The following is a 27207-nucleotide window of genomic DNA, read 5'->3' as shown; positions in this document are numbered from 1 at the left end:
ATTGACCATTGGCCTCAGTGGAATTATTCATTTATGTGCCTTGAATTATACAAACACATGATTGCTGGATTAAAAACCAACCAAGCAAAGACAATGAATTAGATTTTACATAATGGAGGATCTGCAAGGTAGAATCTGCATGCTTATGTAATAATGCACTAAATCCACCTTTTAGGATATGTGATGGGTAATGGGAAATATGGTCCTTTCCTTGCTCCTTTCCTGAATGGTGAAGTCAGATGAATGTATGTTGTGTCTATAACTTACTTGAAGTGTATGTGGAGAACAACCAGGAATTTATCAAGTAAAAGTATGACTTTTTAAAATGTCTTTATTGAAATGATACACAGCAACCTCACACCATTCAGGCTCCAAATAAACCAGCAGATTCAGGAGATGCAGGATTTCAGTGCTAAAGAAACGATCTCATGGTTTTCCCCACAGGTTGGAAAAAGTTGGCTTACTGAGCCTATCATACACAGAAAGTCAATTTTAGTACTGTGTCTCTTGTAACTCAATCTTTAATTCTGTGTCACCTCATTGACATATTTCTGGGGCTTCTTTTAAGCATTTACAGATTTGTAAAATTAGAAATTGAGAATAATAATAAGCAGTTTCCTTGTTAAAAGCAGCAAGGTTTACAATATATTAAAAATTGCATAGTTAATATAATTATCACAAGTATTACATTAAAACGTCCCATTATAAGAAGAATAGAGTTTAGAAATCAGATAAAAAACATAATGTACAGAATTCATTACCAGAGCTAAAAATACTAAATTTCTGCATATTTGAGGGTTGATTTATTTGTGTCACAGTCTCAATAGTCACAATCCTATTACCCACTGCAAGTTAAGACCAAATGAGATAATTCCCAGCTGTCTCAGATCTGTAAGCAGAAGCTGAGAGAAAGACAGGAGTCAAACCTCCTTGTCACATGTCCTCTGATAATTCCCAAGAGCTTTCAAGGTAAAGACTCAAAGTACTGCAGAGCCAAGAGTTATTAAGCCCAAATTGGGTCTGCAGTTGAGAAGTTAACCAGAAGATATTGTTTTATTGAGGAAAATTTTTTTTCTTCTTTGCAGAGCTGCCTCAAAAATCCCGCTGTCACCAGTTATGGTTGTTAGTTAGATGTTGTTAGGAGCTGCCAGCAATATAATTTTTCTCATTTGAGATGAATATTTTCTTCTTCATCTGTTTCTGCTGATGAAATATGTCTAGCATGAGGAAAGGTAGATGTTTCAAACTTTTGGTTCTTCACTGGACAGATGTATGCAGGCACTTTGTAGGAAATTCACCCTACCTTAATTATTTCTGAAGGATCACCTGGATTTATGACATCTTTTTTGTTCCCTGACTGTATGAGTGCAAATTTCAAAAGAGGAGGTGGAAAAGGAAAATTTATGTTTGAAGCAAAACCTCCTTGATCAATGATAAATATCCAACTCATCAATACCTGCATGGTCCTTTATGCATCCCCTGAGCTCTGCATGCCAGTAGCCTACCATGAGATCTTTGATCTGAGCTGAGGAAATGACTTCTACACATCCCAAAAGTAAGAAAGGTGCTTAAGCCCTGCTCCTGAAAAAGATGGTTTTCAAAAGAAAGTCTTCAAGCTGAAGGATAGATTTAATGACAGTTATTTGTTATATCTTATTTCTGCTGTCTTCCACTCCCAATAATCTCCAATTTTAGATTGTCACAAGAAACACTTGGTTTCAGCTAGAGATCTTCCTACTGGCCATAGCCATTAGTTTTGGCTAGGTTGTTTTCTGAAGCAGTAAATTCCGCAGATGGGTTACAGAAAATAGCATTTCTATGCAAAATTTCCAAATTTGCTGCCCTTTAATTTTATTAAATATGCTGCTCCTCTCAATGAATGTTACTCTGTGAAAGGTTATACACTTCCTTATAGAATACTACACTTCATTACAGAATACTTGTAGTACTAGCATTTTAAAAACTGTTATCACACCATTCTGTAGTCATTAGAAATCAATTAAAAATTTATTTGAGGAAGAGAAGCCTAGCCCAGGTGCCCCAACTTACTTTCCATTAAGCTGCAGCTCTCCAGCACTGTGCACTGAACAAGGCAGATTTCATTTTTTATTCAACTTGCTGCTTTCCATTGACTGATTTGCAGCTGCCCTTTTCTGATGGATTAAACTTTTCCTGTGACCCTCTGTTGTTTTTGAAAGACATTCACCACAAAGTGTCAGGGTGTGAGTGTGTGACATGTAAAGTCAGCAGAATTTAGTGAATTGTGCCTACCCCTCCCATTAAGAGACTGAAAGCCTGTGCTTGGTGATGCTCAACCACTGTGGTAATAGGTTTTATTATATTGTCTTTGAACTATGGTGCCTCTGTAAGGAATGAGACACTTGCAAATGTGCCAGACTATTATACCTGGGAAAGAAAAAAAATTACCAAACAACTAATGCATGAATGTCTCCTGTGGCATTGCCAATGTGATCTCACCTGTGTCTTCTGAAGAACCAGAAGACAGAGGCACAAAGGTCTGTTAAGAAAGACTTTTATTCCTTGGTCCTTACTGAAACTGCTGATAGTAATTGAGATCAGCAGAATATAGAATTAAAAACCCCTGGTGTTATTTCTAGGTGATTACCTGTACCATTGAGAGAAAAGCCTCTGCTGAAATGCTCAGGCATGAGAGCAATAGGGGTGCTTGGCAAAGATGGAGCTCTTCCAGCACACCTTGTATATGCTGAAATGAACTCTTTTTGTCATGAAACTGAGTGGTTTTTTTGACAGTACCCAGTGAGGCAGGGTAGTTTCCCACTTTGCAGATTGGAAAGCTGAGGCATAATGAGCCAAATGATGTCCCCACAGTGCCAGAGAGAGTATGTAGGAAATAATAATGAGAAGGAATCCTTATCTCCAAGCTCTCTGAGATGATGCATGAATGCTCTGAAATGTGCCAGCTTCCTCATTGTTGAGAGTAGTGACATCTAAGTGTTGAGATGTGAGCTGTGAGAGGTTGGGCAGCTTGACTCAGAAAGCAGAATTATTTCCATAAATGACAATCTGCAGCTTCCCACTCATTCTGAGCTTCCAGCTGATGTAACTATTGTTCCACACATGCTTAAGTTGGCATCAGGTTGCAATCACCTGGACTGAAAGTTGTAATTTGGACCTCAATTGGTTGATATTATAGTCTTTGTTTAGAACTGTGAATTTAGAAGATGATCTGCCTTTTCTGTTGGGATTCCTAGGGTTTGTAGTAAACACTCAGGGAGAAGTGTTGCACTCAGGCACCACAAAACTGAGCTGTGTACCAGGAGCTGCTCATCCTGGAGAGGTAACCTATAACTGAGTTGGTTCCTGTTCTCTGGGGGTAGAAGTACAAAATGTATTTTGCAGACTTCATTTTCTGCTCTCAGGAGGGTGCAGAAGGCAACACTCCTGGCCTTGCTATTATTGTTTTGAATAAGTCTATTCCTATTCTTTCCCCCCAGCTTTCACCAACCAACCTATTTCTCTGCATTTCTCCTGCAGCTGTTTTTCAGGAGCTCACAGTGTAAGCTCACAGTGTACTGTTTCCTTATTGCAGGGAGGTTTTAACATAATTTAACAAACACTTAACATTATATGTTCATATAACATACATTCCTGTCACCTGTGGGTCAGTCCCACAGGAATAATCTCATGTGCTACTAAAGAAAAAAAGACAGAGCACCAAACATAGAGAAGTCCAGCAACAGAGACAGACTCAGCTGTCTGCCAAATACTGGCAGTTTCTCTATGCTTGAGAAGCCCTTGCTGTCTCTGCCCCTCAGCTTCTCTGTTATGTATATAAATGGCAATAAAAAGGAGATAAGAAGCTGACCTCTGAAATTTTCAGTCTGAGAAGTCCCAAATGCTCTGCTGTACCAGAATGCAGGTCTGCTTTACAGGACTAATTTGTGCTGATGCTAGCTGGTACAATCGTTATGCAATTGTGCAGGCATTGGGAATAACAGAGTACACTATATTCTAGTTAGATACTTTACCAGGACATGGTGGAAGCTTCTTGCCATCTGGAAATTTCTTCATGCCAGGGAAGGTTTGTTCTTCTTCTGACATGAATATGACCTCTGCACCTGGCACCCTGGCTTTTGCTCTTTACAATTCCCTTGTACCACAGCTTTGAGAAGTTCTACTTTTCCAGCTGACAAAAAATCCCAGACTGATGATAGATAAATGCCATGCAGCTCAGGCTGTTTTATCATAATTAGAGGGATGTCAATTCATCATTGTGCCCACAGAGGTAAATTTTTATGGTAGTTTTTCAATGTCATCCATACTCATTGTTTGTGCAGATTGCTTTAAATAGATATTGGTGTTCTTTGTAGGAGAGAAAGGGTGTTAAATCTCATTTCTTTACTTAATTCCAACTTGGGCATTTACATTTTGCCTTCCTGGTTTCCCAAGTGGGATCTCAGGTGAGTTTTTGCTTCCATCTTTATACTTGAGGATGCTTTATTCTCATTAAAGCCCTGATGTGCAGCAGACACCAGGGGTGCCACTTTTTGGTCACATGGGATGAAATGTGGCCTGCAAGCACAAATAGTAATTAGTAAGATTTATAAACTAAATGAAAAATCCTGCAAAACTATAGAAAGGGGAGAAGTTTATTGTGCTTAGGGAATGTTAGCATCTCAGGTACTCTTCTGCCCACCAAATGTATTTATCCTGTGAGGAAGGAGCTGATGAACTGTTTACACAGAGGCAGATTTTAAGCTTATTTGTTAATGAGTCTGCTTCAGTTCAGGGACAGCTGAAGGAGCTGAGATGGAGTTCTAGATCAGTCCATTGACTGTGGACTATTGCCAGACAAGAACTTTAGTGACTCTACTTTGGAAGAACTGATTATTTTCCTATTGTCCTATTGAAGGTCTGAAATTCCTTTCCTGAGTTATGAATCTTGAGGTCCATGTATGGAAGGATATTTCTCCTGTGATTCCAACAAATGTTTAGGTTGCAAAGGAAAGAGCATTTTCCTGGAAAGAGAAGACAAAATTTTCAAAAGAGTGGAAAACAAAGGAATGTAGATTTCTTTATGCCTTTAGGTACTTTAAATTCTGCAATTTATGTTCATAACTCAATTTAGTGCTCCTGAAAATGTTAACCACCATCTGTTTCTTTAATGGTGCTATTTCTGGATTCAAAGATATTTGTTTATGAAGAGTAAAGAAGGGACTCTGGTATTTTTGATACTATTATGAAAGTGAGATTCTATTAAGGTATCCAGCAACTTTCCAAAATTTTGAACTTTGAAGGAGACTTCAAGATGAAATAGCGTTTATGTACAAGATGCTTTTAGAATATGTACAAGATCTTATTGTGGGCTAGAACTGGACCTCATATAATACAGGTTCTGGTGCTAAGATAAGTCTCCCTCCTTCATGTGAAGATGCTTAAAGTAGTGTGAAATCCACGCCATTCCGTTTACACTCTTAGATTCTCCTAGTATTCAGTTGTGTAGGAATTGTGTTTAGATAAGTGAATCATCCTTCAAGTCAAGAGAATGAAGCTTGTGAGGAAGCTTTAGGAAACACTCGGCCAGGTCAGAACATGGTGGGCCTTGAAAAGACCTTCCTTGAAGGAACAAAGCTACTGCCCTCACGGTGGTAAACTGTGAAGGTTTGCACAGAAAGATCAGTATTTGCCCAGTTCCCACCTGCTCCTCTCTGAGGTACCTGTGCTACACATGGGAAGTAAATGTGATCTGACAGTGCACTGTGGCAATGCCTACCAAAAACTAGAAGTATTTTCCCTGGCAGCAGAGGGACATATATGTGAGCAGCCAAGTTTAGAATTCATGGGGTGGACCCTTTGAGGTGTTTTAAGTAAATTCCAAAAAGTAAGTCCACAATTTTGAGCATCCAAGGAAGTGCCAGTAGGGCACATTGTTATATCTTAGGCTGTATTAGTCACTGACTAATAATAGATCAATGAGGAAATAGATTAAAAAAACAATCAAAGGAGTGGTCGCATCAGAAAGAACAAAGAGAAACACTTGGTATGATTATGTGTAAACCAACCACAGGCTCTATTTACAGACCTTTCCATCTGCTCCTTTGCCTAATCATTTCTGCTTTCCCTCTCTGTCTTCTAACTTTCCTTCATCTTTCCAGATGCAGGACGCTATGGGCTATGAGTTACCATGGGTGTATTTTGTCAGTCTGGTCATCTTTGGATCCTTTTTCGTTCTAAATCTGGTTCTTGGTGTGTTGAGCGGGTAAGCTGACAGTTTTGGTGTCCTTTTTCCAATGCTACAGGGCAAGACTCCATAATAAGGGTTCTTCCCTGTCACCAGGATACTTTCAGAGGGATTAAAAATCTGAATCCAAGGAAGTTTCACATCAGCTCTGAAATACTTTGACAAAATGTCCAAATATTGCAAATAACAATACAGGTAACAAAAGCTGTGTTACTCCCTGACAGAGAAATTCAACCTCAGGGCCTTCAAAATTATTTATGTCAACCTGTCATAAATTTCCAGAAAACTGGCTATTGAAGAACCTTACTGCTGGTGACTTGGGATCTCTTTGGCTGGAGCCTTGCAGTGCTCAGAATCTGAGCTTGTCTCACTAATTATCATTCCACTCTTCCAGGTCAATGATGCCATAGGAAGGGACTGGCCCTGGATCTATTTTGTTACACTAATCATCATAGGGTCATTTTTTGTACTTAACTTGGTTCTCGGTGTACTTAGCGGGTAAGCAGTACCAGGAAAATGTTTTATTATTGTTTATTTTTAAAAATTTGTATTTCTATTCCTACTCTCTGGTTACCAAAACAACAGTCAGTGGTGGGTTGATCTCAAGAACCTTAAGGACTAGGCTATTGCTGTGCCAATAGCAAAATACAGCATTCCTAGTATCACAGAAGGAGTCTTTTGACTAAATCAAAAGAATATAAGACAATTTTTTGTCTGTAGCACATTCCTCTACCTGTACACTGTGGGAAGAGGACAGCGCTGTGCTCTCCTGTGGGCAAAGCAATCCACGCACCACAGAAGGGGATTATAGTAGAATTTCTGGAAGAGTCAGTAGGACTAAAGGAGGAATGAGAGCATGAGACAAATCCCTTTACATCTGTAGGATGAGATTCCTGCCAAATTATGTCTTCTCACAGGAGAAATTTTCACATTGTTTAGAACATCTGAAGCACAGCCTACCAGGAGACTATTTTCCCTGGAGAGAGTATTGGGCACGTTTCTCCTTCAGTAAGCCCATCTTCTCTATTGTGCAGATTGCAAACTTGGCATGATGCAGGGAGAAAATATCATTTCCCTCTGACCTTTTCCAAGAATGAATAGGGAAGCAGGAGAAGTCCTTTTAGTGTTTAAGCATTTTTAAGACATCCAGACATTTAGCTGTATTTCAGTTCTGCAGTACAACCCTCGCTGCAAAGCATCATTTTAGTAGCTTTGATTAAAAACAATGGGTATTGTCCCCAGTAGTTAAAAACTTTACTGCCCCTGGGGAGACACATAATTTAAGGAATCAAGCCAGCAAACATTCCTTGCAAGATTTAAAAAAAAAATCTTCTAGGATTAGGCTTCTAGTTCCGTATTTGGGCATGACTGGGGGCTACAGGCATTCTGTGTACACGGATAAATATGGTATGAGGACTCTTATGCATCCTCTTTTTGTTTCTACCACCCTGCCCCCTCTGATGAGCTCTAAATGAGTTTCATTAGGGCCTGTACCTGCTGCCTGAGCAGGCAGCCCTGAAGTCCCTTGTCTTTTGATCAAAAGACACGGAAAATGATCTCTGAGCAGGAGAGAGGACTTGATGCCTCATAGAAATTATGTCCTCAGTTTTTGGGCCAACAAGATAGGAAGGGCAGCAGTGGGACTGGGGAAAAAGATCCACCTTTGGCCATCTGGCAAAGTGACAGGTAATAGAAGGTCTGCAGGAGGTATTATTTCTATCTTCATCACTCCATTGAAGGAGACTAGCCACTGTGACAGCTGCTGCAAGGAGAAGGGATTCCACACCATAATGGAAGTGTGGAGAAAACTTTCAGTAATGAAGTGTTGGGCAATAATCTGTGTCTGCATATTTGGAGAGTGATGCCCTGGTACAGCATTGAAACACAAACTCCTCATCCCTCCAGGTGGATACTCTGGCCAGCAGGTAAGGATGTCAGCACTGGTGGGGATGATGATCAGCTGACAGGGAAAGGGATCTGTTCCATCAGAGGTGCACTCAAGGACCCTATAGAAATGTTGTTAATTATATGGTATCTGATTGGATAAAAAGTGCCTGTGAGCCCAGCCATGGGGAGTGCACAGTATTGAAGCACTGCTGATTCAATTTACCTGCACTAGGATTTTTGCCTGTGCATGATTAATAGTTTAGTTTCCTCTCTCTTTTATTTTCAACTCAAAAAAAAGTGTTTTGAGGCCTAAATGTTCCACCTCCTGCCATACTGCAGCTAAACCACCACAGTTAGTGGTAGGAGATGGAAACAGTCTGTAGAGGGAACTGAAAATCAAAGATGAAGTTCACCTTGTTTAAGCTGTGAGTCACTCTTTCTGGCTGTCTTCACAGTGTTATGACAGCTGCACTGTTTCTGCAAAAATGTCCCCAACTGGAGAAAAGTAAAAAGAAACTTGAGAATTTGCATCCATGAAAAAACACAGAAATTATGGGAGAAATGTTCCAAATTTTCTTTGGTCTATATAAGCAGTTCTTAAACAATTAACTTTCTAGAGCAGTTCTAAATTCTGCTGAGTTACAAAGTATCTTCACTTTGCAGATTCAGCTTTTTCTCTCGGAGACTTGCTATTGCTATTAGTCTGATCTATGCTGATGATCCACCTGTCTGTTCTAGATACAAAGCAGCATTCCTGGTTATCTCTGAATATCCATTCTGGGCATCTCTGATTTTTTCCCCCATTTATCTATTTCAGGAGATTCAGCAGGCATGTTGTGTAGGTAGGCTTCAAAAATGATAGATTAGCTTGGGGGGAGGAGGGTAATCACTTCTGAATACATAAGTGTAATTAATTGTACTCACAAAGACACCTTGATTGCACCTGCAAAATGAAATGCTGAATTTTGCTCTGCTGAAAGAGCTCTTTAGTAATTTGTTTTTCCTCAGGTATGTCATCCATTCATGGTCCTGGTGAATTTACTAATCACATACTAGCCTAAATAGCATGTCAGAGTATTTATATGTGGAGCTGTAATCTCCTCCTGACTTGGCTGAGCATAATACAAAATTCATGTACTCCTAAGGAATATCCAGTCAGCAGATCACACAGCAGACCTCCTCAAGCCCAGGCAAAACTATTTCACATCATTGCTCTGAGCAGTGATAAGAAGTCACTTGAGATCAGAGATGTTCACATCTGTGTTATGTTACAGTTAATTAATAAGGAAAAAAAAAGGCAGAGGAGGTTCAACCTTCAGACAAGTACACCTAAGAATATAGAGTCCTCTTTCCTTTATATTTTGATCCAAATCCCAGGACACAGGCCAAACAAGCAGTTGCCTAAGGCAAATGGAGGGCAGGAGAACAGAGGTTTCTTCTGCTTTGAGAGGATCCTGCAAAACACAGTTGGCTGCTTTTGATGTTTTTGCTGTCAAGAAAGAGGTCAGAGTGAACAGGAGGCTGGCTATGGTTGTAGCTCCTCCTTGAGCAGGTCGTGTGACCTTTCAGGTATTTTTCATTATTTTCTGTCCTTTCTTCCAACCCTTCCCATTCCTTCGTGTACTTCTCAGGGTGGATGAGATTTGGAGCCTTGTGCTCCACTTTGAGTAGTAAGAAAGTTTTGAACTGTTAGAATTCTGCTGTTTTGCTCACTTTCCATCTCGCCTCTAAATGTGAGAAATCATATCAACGAGAGTAACCTAAATTCCATCACTGGGATAGGAAAGAGAAATTTTCTTATGAAACAGCACATAATGCAGAGCTAGGTGTTTATGATCTTGACCCACTCTAACCCCACACAGAGAAAACATCTCTCCAGAATATTCTGCCCTCTGGTATTCCCACTGGCAGGCATTCCTATAATTTTCTGGGAGAAGTAAACCAAAATGAAACAAACTGGATTGTGGTAAAAACAATCAGATTCACCCACTGTTATACCGATGTTTTGGGTTCGCTGAAAAAGGACAGATTTGCTTGCTAGTTCTGCGAGCCTTTGTTGACCTCACCCTGCCATGATTGTGCAGCCTTTTTTGTGAAAGCAAAAAGACTTGAAGACTCTAGATGAACATGGGACTTCCATCAAAAGCTTCTGTGGTGCTTGGCCTGCCTGCTGGAGCTGCAGACAGTGACCATTCGCTGCCAGCTGTGCTGGAGGCAGCAGCAATGTGTGCACCTGCCTGCAATACAGCCTGGGCTGGGGCCACCAGCTCCCTTGCCATGGGATGGAAAATGGCCACTGATAAGAACTCTTGATTGTGAGCTACATTTGCCCACATGGGAGGTGGTTTGAATTGCAGTAGCAATTTCCTGAGCCACCTGTTCTCAATGGTTTAGTGTTAGTAGAGCATAGAAATTAGGACAATTTAAACCAGTTGTCTTCTTTGGAGAGTCATTTGAGATGTGGAGTGTCATGTGTTCTACAAAGGGAAGAGACGTGGAATTGCAGGTCATTTTCACAAGGCAATCACAGTGTTTTGCATTGTGTTAGAAAACTCTAGGTTCAGCCCATTTCAAAATTTGACCCATTTGTTTTAGATTCTAAAATAATACTTCATGAGCTGAAAATCAAAATATTTGAATTTGATTTAACAAACAGGCCTAATAATACATAGATTCATTCAGCGTTTTCTTTTTTAAGAGTTAATTCATTAATTTGGATACAGCAGTGTAGCAGACCCAGGGGAAAGGTGTTACTGAAGCAGAAAATATAACCACCAGTGATTGATTTTTTCCTAACAATCTTTGTCCAGTTTTTATTATTATTGTTTGGCTTATTTGTTTATTTTATATTGTGAATAACAAAATATCACTCCCAGTATGAGAAAATTTCATTTTTCATTTTTTCCATGCCTTGAGGCTGAGTTTGGACCCAGAGCTGAATGTGGACTAACTTCAGGCCAGAGAAGCCAGTGGTTCTCTTCCTCACCTCCACCTTTTTTATCACATTTCCTTGGGAGGACCTGAACCCTCAGCAATATAACAGGGTTCAGATGTCACTGGCATGCATTGTCATTGTCACATATTTTGGCTACAAATTAAGGGATCATCCTGCTTTGATCCTGCTACAGTGCTGGTTTCATGCACAGTTAAAAATTCTGAAAACCTGATGCAAAGCCTGTAAAGTCCATGGAAGTCTTTCAGCACGTGTTGGACCAGACAGGAGGAAAGTACCTCACCATCACTGTTAGATACCCACCTCTACCTCAGTCACATGGCACTCATAAAATTCACATTTTGACTAGGATTTCCATTATCCTAATATTGTGCCACCAAAATCAGTGGTAGATTTCCTATTCATTTTTGCAGGAGCAAACCTAAGACAAATGACAAGTGGAGTAGCATTTTGTTAAATCTATTCACTGCTGACAGTCTTCAGCAACAGTAATGGATAATGCACTGGGGAGAATGGCTTTACCTCTTTTCCTAGAAAGAGTGGTCTGTATTATCTGCTCTGTGTGTCTTGTGTAGTGATCTGCTTCAACAGATATAAGACTTAGTGCTTAAGTATTCTTGGTCCAGCAATTTTCACAATCATTAAACTTACTTTTTAAAATACAAGTGTTAAAACCTGGGTTAGAACTACATCAGTCTCTAAATAAGGGAGGTCAGAATTTCTTGAAAAAAATTATTGCTGAAAGAGGAGAAGAAACAGCACTGCAGCCTAAAAGAAGGCAAAGCCGAGAATCATAACAAAGCCAGGATCATAACAAAGCAACAGGAAATTCTTTTCTTATGCCCTGTTTTAAGTCTGTATTCCCAACAGTGTTCTTTCATAAAACTATCATCAAATGTCTTGCCCTGTCCACTTTCTGGCAGACTCTATTAGTTTTGTCTATCCATAATTTATCGTATTTGTCCATCCAGTGTGAGATTTGAAAAATATATTTCATGTCAGATAACAGCCTCAAATGCTGAAAGTCTTCAGTAAAACTTTGAAGTCTGAGTTTTTAACTATATTTTCCCTTACTGTGGATGAAATGGTCCCTAATTAAATGTGTACAGGATTGTGAGTACCATTAATTACACTTAAACCAGCCCAATTTAGTTGTGATGAAGTATAAAATCTTAAACACTGGTTGAAACCTGGCTATAAATTAGAGCCACCAGCTCACTCTCCAGATGTCAGATTATTGTCAAACAGTTCATCTTTAACCATTATTCATACAGGCATTTGTAGATAACTGTTGGAGAATATCAAGTGTTTACAGAATGTTAGAAAATGTCTGGTATTGTACACAAAATTGTACATAAATGTCACATATGTTTTATTTGAATTGTCAATCAAATGCTGAGAAGGAAAGTTTTGAAAAAGGTATCAGTCTTTTGCTAAGTGTTGATGGATATGTGGACACTCCAGCTGTTTTACATCTGTGTGCACAGCAAGGATGCTCCATACACGTGTTTGTCTGGAGAGAATAGAAACAGCTCGATGTGCTACACAGACTGAGGAGACTTTCTGGTGGAAATCAATCTAACCCATTGTTTTTCTTCCATATCTTCCTCCTTTCCACCCATGTCCTGTCCCTCCCTCCCTCTTGCTAGGGAGTTTTCCAAAGAAAGAGAAAAGGCCAAGGCTCGAGGCGATTTCCAGAAGCTTCGGGAAAAGCAGCAGCTAGAGGAGGATCTGAAGGGATACTTAGACTGGATAACTCAAGCAGAAGATATTGATCCAGAAAATGAAGATGAAGGCATGGATGAGGAGAAGCCTCGAAACAGTAAGCAACTTTCTTCTCTTTCTTTTTCTCTCTCTCCTTCTCTGTCTCTCTCCATGCTTTTAGCCACAAAGCCTGTGCCCATCTGCTGTAGTGCTGAGGTGGCTTCTAAGGAAGAACAAGTTCTTCCTGAGACATGGAATATGCTTATACGAGATTCCATTTTAGTGCTTGTGGGAAACCATGGGAAGCAGAAATACGTGTACAATAATTGATATTCTGCAGATCAGTGTTTAGTCTGTGATAGGGGCATTAGATCCTAAAATTAAACAGATGAAAGATCAATACTTGCTGGTACAGTCCACTACTGAGAAAAGTTTTAAAATACAAGTGTGCCCTATGTTCATTTATTTAATTGAAGCTCATTGTTGCAGGCTCTTTGCACATGGTTGGTTCCTTTGGAAGCAAAGGTTTCTCAGGGAAAGCAGAGATACAGCATGGCAAAAGGGCCAAATCAGCTCTGTTGTACCTTAAGGGGGCCATCTGTAACTCCACTGAAATCAGTGGATTTGTGTTTGCTTTTGCCAGGATGGGTTAAGCTCTCTGACATTTCTTCTAAGGGTGTTATTTCTTACTTTTCTTTTTTGGACTTGACAAGGTGTTTGTACAAAGTGCAAATTCACCAACAACCCCTTATTAGAAATCCTGAAGAAGGAAGGGCTTGAGGAAAGCAGTCCTTCCCCAACATTTTATTACCATTATTGAATCTTCTGCCACCTTCTCTTTTACCAACACGAGCTGTGTAACACTTCAGAGCACTTAGCAGTTGTCACTGCTGGTTGTGCACTTGGGAAATGTCAGACTTGGAACCTTTACAAAGCCCATGGACAATGGCTCTACTCTTGGCTTTCATCACAGGAATGTGCATTTTCTTTGTTTGATTTTGGAAGACAAGACATGAAACACGTCCCTAGATATCACCCTTCTCACCAAACAATCAAAGTCTATGGGATGATCCCATCACAAACATATCTTCCAGTAACAGGAAGATTGGATATGGCAAAGTTGTGTTTTTCTTTCTTCAGCAAGATTTTTAATAGATGTTCATGACCTTTAGAATATTAGTAACCACTATTGTTGCCAAAACAATGAAGTTCTTCTAAAAAAACAATTTGGGTGGTTAATATCAGGTTATACCCACAATACTTAGGTATCTGGACTTGAAGCAGTCACTGTGGTGACTTGCTTAGACTTTTCCCAAATCAGATTATTTTGATTTTTATGCTGGTATTTTCATAGCTCATATAGTTTACTTTCACCTCAGCAATCATTCAGAAATAACTATATTAATTATGTCAAAAATTTGCTACTCAGTGGCATACCATACATGAACAAATCAGTTGAGGATTCACTGCATATATTGTTGAGTGTGGTCAACCCATATTTGAGCTGACATGCCCCTTTTGTGGGTGGTGATATTAAGAAGTGAAAGGTAACACATCTCCAGCTTGCTGTCAGTTCTTCCTGGTCAGTTTGATAAGGTGAGTTTTGTAAGACATGGTTTATCAAAATTAGTCCTCTCACATCTGAGTCAGAAGAACTGAGAAGTAATGGTTTCAGCTTAAGATGACATCACAGAAAAGGTACTGTGAGTAAGTGACAGGGCAGGGCATTTTGTTTAGGGTGAGGTTTATTTTTGGTGTGTTATCTCCTGGGTTGAATGCTTTGGCATTCCTGCCAGCAGTCAATCACCAGTAGGGTTAAATTGGAAGAGAAAGATGGCATTATTTCTCTCCCAAAGGCCATTTACAAAATAAGTGAAGGACAGATGGCACAGATGTAAATTCCCTCATGAATCCCTTTGGCTTGAGTGTTCCCAAGACATTTGAATCCCACCTACTCTCAGTCCAAGCTTACATCACCAAGACTACAATGTCTTCCTTGTTTTCTTGTGTTTAGCTCAGTTGCCTCCCGTGCACCTTCAGTGTCTTTTGTTCAAGTGCTCATCAAATCTCATCACCTTCTGTTTCAAGCACAGCATCTGAACTCCATGGCTGACTGTGACTGCCCTTTCAAGCACACTTTGTTCAGTGACTAATTCATGTTGACTTTTGAGGTATCAGCCCTGAGAATTTCAAATGACAGATGACTGGAGCACGCAGGGCTGTTCAGACCTCCTTAAGCTGCTGTGTTAGCTCAATGAACTTCAGGTGTGGCCTTTGCATCAGAGGTGTTGCACTGATGCTCAGAGGACATGTGCTCCTGCCTGAGCTCTGACACTGATTCACACCAATAGTTTAAAGAACTCACATCAGTTTTAGCTTCTTTGCTTTTCCCATGGAGGCAGTTTGGAGGCTTGGCTTTTTTTTTTTTTTTTTTTTTTTTAATAACAAGTATCAGAATAGTTCAGAAGTTCAAATAAAAAATACTTATTAATCTAGAGACTCAGCTAATGTAAGTTCTGAGACTCAGCAGTTTACACCATCTGGGCTCTGACCCAGGTAGTCTACCTACACTGAATCATCCCAAACACAGAGAACATATGTTTCTCATCTTTTCTTTGTCCTTGGCAGCTACAGAGGCAGATTTTGCTGCCTTTTAACTTTGTAGAGAGTGCTGCCCACTTGTCAGCATGGGCACTGCCTCCTGTAAAACAGAGGACACTAGGTGGAAGGGAAGAGAAACTCACTTGCATCCCCTTTTGGTTTCACTGCCTGTGACAGTCCTTAGGGCATCATCAGCCATATTTTGCATATGCTGCTGCTTTCCTGAGGCTCTCAAACCTTGCCCAAAGCCTCACTGGGTGTTTGCAGCCCTTAATGAAGTTACCAAGTCCAAGGATACAACAGGGAGGACCTTAGTGAAGGAAAGGGTAAAAAAGGAAGATAAATGCAACCAGAGTTGGACAGCCTGTGCAGTCTTGAGCTCTTCTCTCCATAGCAGAGGTCTTGGCACTTTGCTGAGGGAGCTCATTGCCTCTTTTCACTCACATGGATTGAGAGACATTCACAGAGCAGGCTGAGCTAATTCCCTGTCTTTTGAGGAATTATCACATTTAAGGCAGTTTTTCCATGCTGTTTGCAAACATGGATTTGCCATTGTGACAGATGTGAGGTGGGAAATGTGAAAAGGCTTCTGAGGGCTGTTTGTGTTGATGGTTTTGTTCTGTGCTCTTTCCCTGACATGCCTTCCACGGAGCAAGAAAACTTTAATTTGATGGGGGGAGAAAGTTACAAAATTTGTCATCAAAATTACAGGATGGCAAAGAAAACTGCCCCTCCTGTTGCCGCAGTTACTGGGAATTTGCACTTTTATTTTCCCTTCCTGAGAGTGGTCTGGAATGCTTCTCTTGCTGTGGGCAGAAGCAGGAAACTTCAGTTCAACCCAGATTCTCCTCCTATTGAAATTGATTGGCAAAACTCCCACAGACTGCAGTGGGGTTCACAAATAATCTATGAATGGGCAGGGCAAATTAATTTCATGTTTCTGGGTGCTCAGATTTTGTCCTCCCTCTGTTTCCTTTATTTCAGTTCTATTTGGTGCCACCATGTGCAGTGAGAGTCTGACCTCACTAATGTCAAGAGAGTCCCTAAAAGTAAAAAACCCCAACTGGTTTGTAAAGGCATTCCATGATTCCAGACAATTAATCCTTCTTGTTAAGTCACATCCAACATTGTACTGTAAATTCAAGAACTGATTTGCAAGTAGCTTACCCTACTAAAATTAAGAATCTAATCATTCTTCAAGGCCCTATTGTAATGGAACTCATGGCTGTAGATAATTAAGTTTTCGTGTAGCACAGCAGAAAAAAATCCAGTACAAATCAATGTGTTGCTGATCAAAATAATATAATATTTCAGGTGGTACATTAAATAATGAAAAGTGTGTGTCTGTACATGCAGATTTATGCCTCTGTTGAAGTGGGAATAGTGCACAAGTGAAGACAAAAAGTACAGACATACAGGCAGATTTTAAAATATATATTAAAAATCAATCAGTTTTAAAAGAAATAGTCCTCAATTTTCACCTTCAGAGCATTTCTGTAGTGCCTTAGTGACCTTTGGAAACGTACATTACTATCTGAGTTTGCTGCCTCTAAGGAGTCAATGACAACCTAACTTTTTGGTGGACTATAAGTTTTGTCTCACTCTTTCAACCACTGTTTCTTTTGAACATCTCCATAACTGGGAATTAGACTGCATTTAATCACAGATTTATGAGATTCTTCCCTGGAAAAAAAAATATTTTGAGACAAGGAAGAACTTTTCAGCAGAAAAAGCAAAATTTCAGGAGAAATTGGTACCTCTTGGACCATTACAGCTTTTGGAAAATCTCTGTCTTTCATGGGAACAATTCGTGCTTCTGCACATCAGGCCATAAATGAGAACAGGAGAGATGGTAGTTTAAATAGAAGGGAAGAGTTTTAGAACTCTAGAAATAGAAGCCTTAGTAATTTCAACTCAAACAGGGCTTTATTTCCAAGAACTCCAATAGTAGTTTGACTCTGTTAAGTAGCAGGGAAAAAAGCATGATCACCTGTCCCTAAAAGTCCAGGCAATTTAGGATTTATCTATCCAATTCTTGTTGACTTGGCTTCCTTTTGCACAGTCAATTCATGCACCACAAAGAGACTGCGTTCATTTCAGTGAGGTTATGTACAAAATACCCTCCACAGACTTGAATGAAAGCTGTCACTAAATTCTGTGCAACCCTTTGGGAAAGTTAGTGATGTAGAGCTGTTGGACAGAGAGAGTTCTGTGTACAGATCTAGTAATGATACCAAGGTAAAAGAACACCAACTTTAATTTGTACATTTATTAATTTCATATGTCATAATTCATAATTTCATATGTCAGCCTGCTCAGTGGCCTCCAAATCATGTGTTTAGTGTTCTGACTTTACTGGCTTATTACTTTCAGCCTGAAATAAAATATCATGGTACTCTGAGATAATGTCTAAGGTAGGAAGGATTTTCAAAGACTGGATTGCAAGCTATAATTTCAGGGTGGCCTAAAATACTCTTGGTCCATCTTCTGCAATGAAATTTAATGGGCAAGTGCACAGCTGGGGAATCAACATGGAAGATGCAGAGGGGAAAATGAGAGAGTGGATATTTAAAATATATATATTTTACATCCAATCTTGACCCTCACTGCCTTAAAACCCGTCTTCTTACTGTATGAGCAAAAAGAGGCTGTTCTGAGTTAATTTCTGTTTAGCAGAGCATACTTGAACTTGTTTGCCAGCAGCAAATTAGTTCATCCTGCATTATTCTAGTTTCATCCACGGAATCTGTCCTGATGTATTTTATATACACATGGAAGGACATGGACAACCACCCCTTGACAGGCAGGTGCAGATATTGTCAAAAAGCAATTTTAAAAATCCACATGGGGCTTACATGGAATTTAAGATCATCTAAACAAAAGCTCTAAGAGGCACAGGCTGGAAAATGAAACCCTTACTAATTTAATTCCTCCAATACCATTTGGTGGCTTGAGAAAGGCATCATAGAAGGTGGTTGCATTTTGCTTTCCATATCCAAATACAAGGAAATCAATGCCAGTCTTGTAAAATGATTTATTGTCTGTCAACACCTCATCTAAAGAGGAAGAAAGCACAATCTCTTCTACTTTTATCATTGTCCACTGATGTGGAAAATAATCATCTGGTAACCCAGAAGAGATGAGCTGCAGTGCCAACAATTTGTAGGCATTTCCCAAGGGCACCTGATAGGTACTTCACAAGTTTAGCAACTGGGATAGATCTATTCTCTTTCACCTGGAGACAGAGGGACAAAAGAAGTGTATACTGTGCCAACAGGTTGTTCTAGGGGGAAAAAAAATCCATGTATTAATGTGCAGAGGTTCCAACATATGTTTTGTTTGGACAGGAGTGACAGCAGCTCCCAGCTGTGTGCTGTGCCCAATAGAAAATAAACCCAGCGGCATTTTCCTACCTTGTCATCTTTTGAAGCAGCTCATACACTGCTCTTAATTTAAAAACCAGAGTCTGAGGACACCTAATGAAAGGCCTTTGTGAATGATAAGTCAGCTTTGTTTTTGTTTTGTGGTTCCTCACAGAGAGGCTCAGGTTGCAAAATGCAGCATGGGTTTGTGCTACAGATGTCAAGCTTGAGTCTATAATTAGGATGCTGCCTAGAAAAAGCTTCCAGGACATTAGTTCTCACATTAGTCTGAATCACTCCTACGGTCCTCAGGCAAAATTTGTACTGAAATTCCTGGGGATTTTGCCTGGGTAAGGACTTGGGCCCCAATCAGTTTCATCCAAGGTCAATAACAAAACATGCTCATGTCAGCACTCCAAAAGGTTGCCCAGTGTGAGGTCTTGGAGCAGAGAGGCTCTCAGTGCTCACACATCCCTTCAGTATTGTGTAACTGGCATCCACCAAAAGGAGAGTGTGAGGTATCTGGGGTCTGAAATCACTCACAGCACTGGGCACTCCACTGAGCACTGTTTGCCCAGTGCAGCATTCCACTGGCTAAAATGCAGTTGTGTCTGGCAGGAATGGGATCCACAGTCATCACAAGCATGTGGTTTCCATAATTATACTGAAATAAATGTGTGGTCAGATCCAGGTAAACTCTGATATCCTAAAAAGGAAAAGCTATACAGGTCAGGAATAATAATAATTTATTTTTTTTAAATAGCATTTGTGAGGCTTTATAGTGACCCTGTAGGTAGCTGTGGTAGCAGAGTACACAGGGCAATGATATTCAGTGATGTAGGTGAAAGTAAAGCTACCATTTCCAAGTATCATTTTCATTTTATAATTTCTGTGCAGCACAAGTAACAAAGAAAAACATCATTTAGGGTGATTCCTCTTCCACCTTTCCATCAATGTCAACAAAACTGTGATGTCAACATCTGACTTTTTCCTATTGGAATAAAATCAAAACTGAGAGTAGATTTTCTTCCTGACTCAATATGTTGCCACCTTTTTTTTTTTTTTATTGTGAGTGAAAAAACATGAAAAACATGGAAGCAGTAGATCCTTATCCTTGATTGTTTTGTCTTTCTCCATTTCCAAGAGAAAATGCTTGGGGGAAAAAAGTTGGTCTTCTCAACAAAGTGAAATTTAAAACTTGAAGGTTTAAATTAAGCTTTAAAATTATTCAGCTAAAACATTGGTTCTTGAAATATGTGTATGCAGGGTGATATTTGGAGAGGAGTGAAATTTTTCTGGACTCCTTTGTCCAGTAAAAAAAAGACACAGGAAAGCTAAATTATATTCTCATGATCACCCCCACAGTGCCAGTGGCACAGGCTCTCACACCATTTTCTGCCCTCTAGAGCAGAAAGAGCAGAATTTTGATCCTGGATTGCATCACATAAGGCATTTCCAAGTTTCATCAGGGTGGTTTTGAACTATTTTCCTTCTCTGACAATTCACAGTAATCATACCAATCATTGTAAGAAATACAAGAGTTTTTTTGTTCCCCTGAATGCATGGATAGTTCACTCCAAAGGTCTGGTTTTCTGGTTTTTGTTAGCAATATAATTTAATAACCCAGCCTTTAGCAAAAGCAGCTTTTAGGTTCATTGTCCTGTAGATTTCACAACTTCCCAGTTTTTCTTTCTTTCTGTCTCAAAGGAAGATTTGAACATAAAACAAAAAATAAGCAACCATTTGAAAACCTTCTTCCCCTTCCTTCTCTACTAGTAAATTACTTCTAGGGAGGTAAATCCCACCTAACCCAACAAGATGTTAAAGCAGTTTAGCTCAAGCCTGTATTTTCTGTCAAAGCACGGTGTGGAGAAAACAATGTTCCCTTTGTTTGAACAGAGAGCAAAAGAAGAAGCTGCTGGTATTCAGGACAAAGCTGTGGCCAATGTAACAACCTATAATTCAGCAGTAATTTGTTCCAACAGAGCATCAGAAGGCCTGATATAAATTGGTGAAGAGGGAAAAGTGTTTCTAGGAAGCAGGAAATTCCTCCATTTTGGAAAGGTGGGCTACATTCAGGCGTGTGCCTGACTCCTTCAGCCAGCTCACTGAGTGAGCAGCTCTGAGATAATTATCTGATCCTCAGAGGGTCACTGGGATGACCACCAAATCTCTGTGCCACTTCTGCATGGGAGAATGGAAGCCAGTATGGAGACTAAACTCCAAAACTGTGCTCATTTTTGCCCACAGGCCCATTTTTTTCTTCTTGCTCCTTGCAGGCATCAAAGGTTACAGCAATTAGATGAGCTTCCAGGTTACTGTAGTTTGCATCTTGGGAAAAAAGCTCTTCCTATAATTTCCTCTCTGACTGAAAAAGTTTTGTGGTGATCTACAGCGCTCTTGCTCTCTTGCAGCTTAGAATTTGGCTTGTCTTGTTCAACTCACAGGTCCTTCCAGTTCCTCCCTGCCCAGGTTCTTGTGCCCTGAAGCACAAAGAATTTTATACTGAGAGCTGCTGGAGCAGTGGTGTGTGACCAGCTATAGCACAGAGAGACTGACATTAATGTTGATAGGGCATTAACTTTGTCCACTATAAATGCTATTTCCCTAGCAAAGACTGGGGAGGTAACACCTCTGTTTTCCCTGCTAGAAGAGAGACTTGTGTTGATGTAGGAATTCTCTTATAGTACCAGTTTGTTACATAGAAATATCTCTGAAGGTAAGGCTTTAAAGGCTTTAGAGGGAATCAATTGTTTATATAGCTGGCAAAGACACCTTTGTGCAAATAATTTTATCTCTATCTGCCCTGCTGGCAAGTGTTTCTTGAAGCTGTCAAGATTAATCCATTGACACTGGTTCTACTCCTCAGGAAAGAACATTACTCTGTGAGAAAGCTGCCTTTGCCATGCCTTCTGATGAATTGCTTTATTTCCCATGGTTAGAGAGGCATAGAAAGCATTTGGTACCAGCATCTCCACAGAAAAGTTTTGGAAGAAATGCCACAACCCCCCAAGCTGAGTATTCATAGAGCAAGACCATTTCTTATTTCATTTTTTAAGCAGATGCCTAAAGTGTGCTCTTAAATCTTTGCAAGGACACTTATAAAGTGGTTTCAAAAACTATGGAGTATTCAGCAGCTCCTGCTGCAGTCAGTGAGAATGGCCTATGGTCAGTGATTTAAAGTAAGTCACCATTGCAGATGTAGTCTCAAGAGCCTCTTCACTGAGAAGAAAGCACTGCTGAGCAGGACTGATAGCTGAAATCCTGAGCATTGTTTTGATGTGGCATGAAGAGCTGTCAGGAGAGGGGCTGTGGTGCTCAGGAACAGTAGCTGAGGGACATGAAGCATGTGTTTTGAGTTAGAAACAACTGCTGGGGATGAGAACCAGTTTTATTACAGTAACGTCAGCCAAGATCAAAGCCACAGTGTGTCTGGCACTGTATATACAGAAATTAAAAGTATGTTGTATGTATTTCCTTTTTACAGGAAGTCAAAACTAGTAAAGATGGGGTTCAGCTGACTAAGCACATTAATCTAATGCCAATTTAGACACCTCATCATGCCCAAGACCTTCATTGTGCACTGACAGGTCAAGTATAGCAGCTGAGGCTTGTACTCTTGCAGTGTGATAGTTGGAAGGAATATCCCAAATGGGGTGTCAAAAATGTCATCCAGTGCCTCAGAAAAGGCAATTGAGTGTGGTTAGTCCAAAGACATGTAGGAAAAGTTTAGTACAAGTAGAACTTTCAATACTGATCCTATAAGCTGAATGTCTTAGAAGAGTGTGTTGGAACCAGCTGTAACAGAAATTGTTCTGGTACAATGTTTTGTTTCTTCCTTGTCTAACTGTTTATTCATCATGACCTCTTTGCCTTCCCTTATGTATTTTATTTTATAACTTGAAGATTCATGTGCAGAGAGGTAAACACTGAAGCCCAGACCAAGAGCTCTTTGGGAAGGGCTCAGAGCAGGAAGTCTGATGAGCCCAGGACAGACTGAGGGATGAAGGAGGTGCGTTAGCAGAGCTCTCCTGGGGAAAATCCATTTTCCTCCACCTTTCCCAGCCCTGACTGCCAGGCAGCTTGGGTAGCTCATCCCTTGCTTAAGTCAATTCACAAGCAAGCACAGAGGAAGGCAAAGATAAAAGTATTTTGTTTTAAACACAAGTGGGGCTGGAGCACTGACCCTGCTGTTGCACGGGCAGTGCGGTGGAGCTGAGCAATGAGCTGTGCCTGACGGGAGATCTGAGGCACAGCTCAGACACAGGGAGTCTGGGTGACATTACACGGCTGAACTGGCACACATGTAACCAAACTGGCAGCCAGGGCTGAGCAGCTGAGGGGAGCTGACAGCTGTGAATGGCACCCAGCCCTTCTCAGTGCTTTGGGAAGCTTGCAGCAGGACCCTGGTGCAGGCACGGCTCCAGGGGAGCAGCAGTCACACCCTCACTCTGTGCCTGCTCCCTTCTGCTTGCTGGCTATCCACTCAGTGCAGTGTGCTAGGGAGATAAAAATCTCTGCTGTATCTCTTGTGTTTGCTGCTGGGGAGAAAAGCAGGTCTCTCCATGCCAGTTATCTCATAGACAACATCAAGCCTGGAGAGGTGGCGGGGGAAGGAAAATGTTTCCAACTGAGGAACTGAACTGAAAATAGCTGTGGCACTGAGTCTGCCTGCTGATGACAGCAGCTCTTCAGTTAGCAGGATTGTGGAGACAAGACAATAGATTAAAGAATTGGCCTTTCAGATCTTGAGGCCTAAATTCAAATTCAGGTTTAGTGCCCACAGGTGTTCGTAGGGCTGCTCACATCCTCACTCTCATTTAAAAAAATCACAAACCACAGCATGATGCATCTCTCTTTTCCTTTTCCGCTTGAGGAGGGGCTGCACTCGGACATATCACTCTAGGTTCAAACTGTAAAGGACTTGTAGTGAACCCAAGGATAGGGGGCCCTCTGGATCAGGGTGAGGATGTTACCAACTACATCAAAATCCCTGGTCTGAAGTAGCAGAAGGGTTAAGCATCAGAACGAGGATGCAGTGCCAGAGCTGCTGGATGCTCACAGATGTGCAGATCAAAATGTAAGTGTATTATGTGGCTGTTGGAAGAACCAGGAGCTGAATATCAGGGCTATGCCAGGTCATGAGTGACTTGTTTTAACACAGCTGTGTGAGGGCAGCTTGCATAACACCTGCCCACACTAAGCTTAACTCAAGCTGTTGTTATCAGTCCCTCACTCTCCTGCATGCTGGAAGTATTTGCAAACCAGGAATCTATTATTTCAAGGCCACTATAAAATGCCTCTTTGTTTGGCTCTGGGTAATTAGCCTATTCTCAATGCCTTGCTCAAAAGGTAGGGAAGCTTTAATCATATGTTTGACAAGCTGACTTCAGAGGCAAGGTTCTTTAACTTCAATTTTTGCTTTTCTCCTGGCTGCACAGTAACACACAGCCTGCCCAGCTAGCATGTCTCGTGCTTCTGACTCATGATATTGTGATTATAGTGTCTAGTATCAGACTAGTCAATATGTTAGCAAAAGTGTCTGAGAGAACACCACATGCAGGAGCAGCACACAAAATCCAAAGCATTTTATTTACTAGGCACAGAAGAAATGTAACAGAGCAGGGCTTAAAAACTGGAGAGGTGAGCTCCATTTCAGGTCATGAGGCTGGATTGAATCTGTTCAATGTGGTGCAAGAACCAGCCAAGGGGTTGGTGCTTTCACAGAGCCCTGGCTCTGGAGAGACCTAAATCTCTAAATGTATGTGTTGCTGTGTCTGTTGATCAGTGAACTGAATTGCTTGATTGTTTGCCATCAAGGAAAGCATCATCCATAAGCCTTCTCACACATCCCACATGAATCCTGCTATTAGAAAATGTCTCCACTTGCTGAGCACTCATCTCAGTCAGGCACTGTCTGTTCAGATGGACATGGCCTTGATGCTGTTTTTTCTTCATAAGATTAATGCCTAAATATTTTAAACACTACTGCTAAATTGAGTTTTCCCAAATGCAGGGAGCACACTGAACTCTTCCAGCTGGCAGAGTGGTATTTCAGATTAAAATTCTCAGTCACTTTTTCCTTCCTACCATCTCTTTGCCTATGTCCCAGTCACTACCCGGTTGTTCTGCTTGTCCTTTGAAATACTACAGCCCAGTTTTCCCATCACATTCACTTTTCTTTGGGTTTTTTGGTTTCGTTTTTTTTTTGGTTTTTTTTTTTGGGTTTTTTTTTTTTTTGAGGGAGGGGTTGGAGGGGTTGTTGTTTTGTTGGGGTTTTTGGGTTTGGTTTGTTTTGGTGTTTGTTTTTTCGGGGTTTGGGGGTTTTTTGTTTGGTTTTGTCTGCCAACAAGAGCCAGCCTCCTGGATAATACTTTCCTCCTTCTATACCAGAGAAGATACACCTTCTCATTGGCACAATTCCTGCCTAAGATCCCTGGGTGTAGGGTTGTGCAGGCTTCCTCTGGGGAAAATGTCCTTTGTGAGCTACCAGGACATGATTTCCCACCCACTGCAGCACCCAAGCAGTCCCTGCTGTTCCCACCTATCCTCTTATGTGCTGTAGATCACAAACTGTAGGCCACTCACTGAGTTCTCAGGCATCACCCACCTTGAAATGGCTTTTGACAGGCAGGAATGTCATAAAACAGCCAGAGCTGCATCTCAGTCACTTTGGAGCTTAGCAGTCCAGGTGTAAAGCAGACACCCAGACTCCCTAGAGAGTTTCTGATGACCTAAGCAGATCAGCTTGGAAGGAGCTTCTATAATTTTTTTGCTTCTCCCAGACTCTGCAGGGAGGATGGATTCACAGGGCTGTGCACTGCAGGAACAAAGATGCTGCTGCTGAGGTAGAGATCCTAATCAGAGTTACCACCCCAGCATGCAGGTGTATATTTGTGTAGGTGGGCAGATGCAGAAGTTCCCCATGAACAGGAACTGCAGAATGAGCTGCAGTTGCAGAACCCAGCACATGGGCTGCTTTGAAACCACATTTGTGCTTAAAACCTGTGTCCTGTCAATTTTCATTAACAGCAATTCCAGTGAGAAATATGAGTAACTTCATGATTATTAGAGGCCCAAAAAGCAGAGGGTTTTTTTTTTTAGTGGTTTTTGCTGTCTCCAGGGCACTTCCTTTGCCATTAGTTATTTTGCTCATGATCAATGTTATTATCACTTCCCAACATATTATCTGCAGGGTTTGCAGCTCTCGTGCCCCCATTTCCAAGGCGCCTGCAAGACCAGCCTGCAATAATGGAATCCTTTTGTTTTTCTAGTGAGATGGTCTTGCTTTTTGTGCCCACATATAATTTTGTGGGGTTGTTTCAGGAGCATTTGTTGACTCTGCTGCCCATTCTAGTTCCTCTACTAAAAATCATAAAGAATGAGAGAGAAAATTTGTTGAGCTCTTTCAAATGGGCTGTTGTAATTTGTTCACAAAATGCTGTTGAAAGAGTCATAGATCCTCAGTAATTTTGCCTTTCCTTCATTTTGTCTGTCCATCCTTGAACTGCTTCAGAATTCAGTGGGGAACCAGAGAGGTTGCTAAAAAGTATTATACTGGCAAAAGAAACACCATAAACCATGTCCTGGCAAATAAATGCCTTGCACTTTGGCACCTTAATTGTTGCTCCTAGCAAGGCAAACAATGGAAGTCATTTATCAGACAGGAAAATCAGTTTAGGAGGTCACAGGAGGATCCAGATTCAGGAGAGGGACATCTTTCAAGGTGTGTTCTGGTAGCACCTCTGTCACCCTGTGACCCAGCCAATCTGTCCTCCTTCAGCCACAGGGACTGAGAGAGTTGCTTGCATTGCCCTTGCAGGCAGATTCTCTGCATGGAATGGGCTCCTGCAGCAGACTCAGGTGTTTGCTCAGCAGCACAGCAGTTATCCAGGGACACTGCCCCTCTTGCCCTTTTCAACAGAGAGTTAGACTCCTTTCTGCAAAGTCTACTTTTGGGTGAGTCCCATGCCCTGTGCTTACGAGATATTTTGACATACCTCAGGTTATGCAAAGAAAAGCTTTGTCCTTCAGGCAAGAAGTGCAAAGAGATTTGAAGTTCTTCCTTTCAAATCCAGAACAGAACATGTGTGCCCCTGGTACAGGCTGTCACTAGGCAGGGCCAGCAGTTTGACTGTGCCCATTACTTGGTTCTCTGTACACGTGCATTCCACTCACTGTGGCTGTAATGAACAAATATTTATGGAATCCAGCATATTACTGTCAATATTGCTATAAAAAGAAGGGAAATGGCAGCTGTTCAAACTAGCTGAGGAGTTTGTTACAGTAAAATAAGTCCCAGGAAGATTAATTAATAGCAAGGTAATGCATTTATAGGTGTGCAGTAATCTGCATGTGGTAATGACAGATCTGTTAATCACAGGCCTGCGCAATTAATACATTTCACTCTCTCTCCTCTTCCACTTCTGTAAGATACAGATTTGTGTAGCCCATAGCTATATCCCCTCAAGGTGTGT

General features: G+C 40.9%; 1 protein-coding gene across 1 annotated transcript in view; it reads left to right on the top strand.

The window, feature by feature from the left end:
• The window catches only part of CACNA1C (calcium voltage-gated channel subunit alpha1 C), a 408531-nt gene that overhangs the window by 261538 nt on the left and 119786 nt on the right, over positions 1–27207 (top strand). The window contains exons 8-9 of the mRNA XM_054281854.1: positions 6138–6241; positions 12713–12885. Coding sequence (XP_054137829.1) covers positions 6138–6241; positions 12713–12885 — 277 coding nt within the window. The remainder of the gene's footprint in view (positions 1–6137; positions 6242–12712; positions 12886–27207) is intronic.

This window comes from Melozone crissalis, unplaced genomic scaffold (assembly GCF_028551555.1).
Source record: "Melozone crissalis strain CALT ecotype California unplaced genomic scaffold, PUWL_Pcris_2 ptg000033l_1, whole genome shotgun sequence".
Taxonomy (NCBI): domain Eukaryota; kingdom Metazoa; phylum Chordata; class Aves; order Passeriformes; family Passerellidae; genus Melozone; species Melozone crissalis.
Note: the sequence above shows the minus strand (reverse complement) of the source record. Positions and strands in the feature narration are given on the sequence as shown.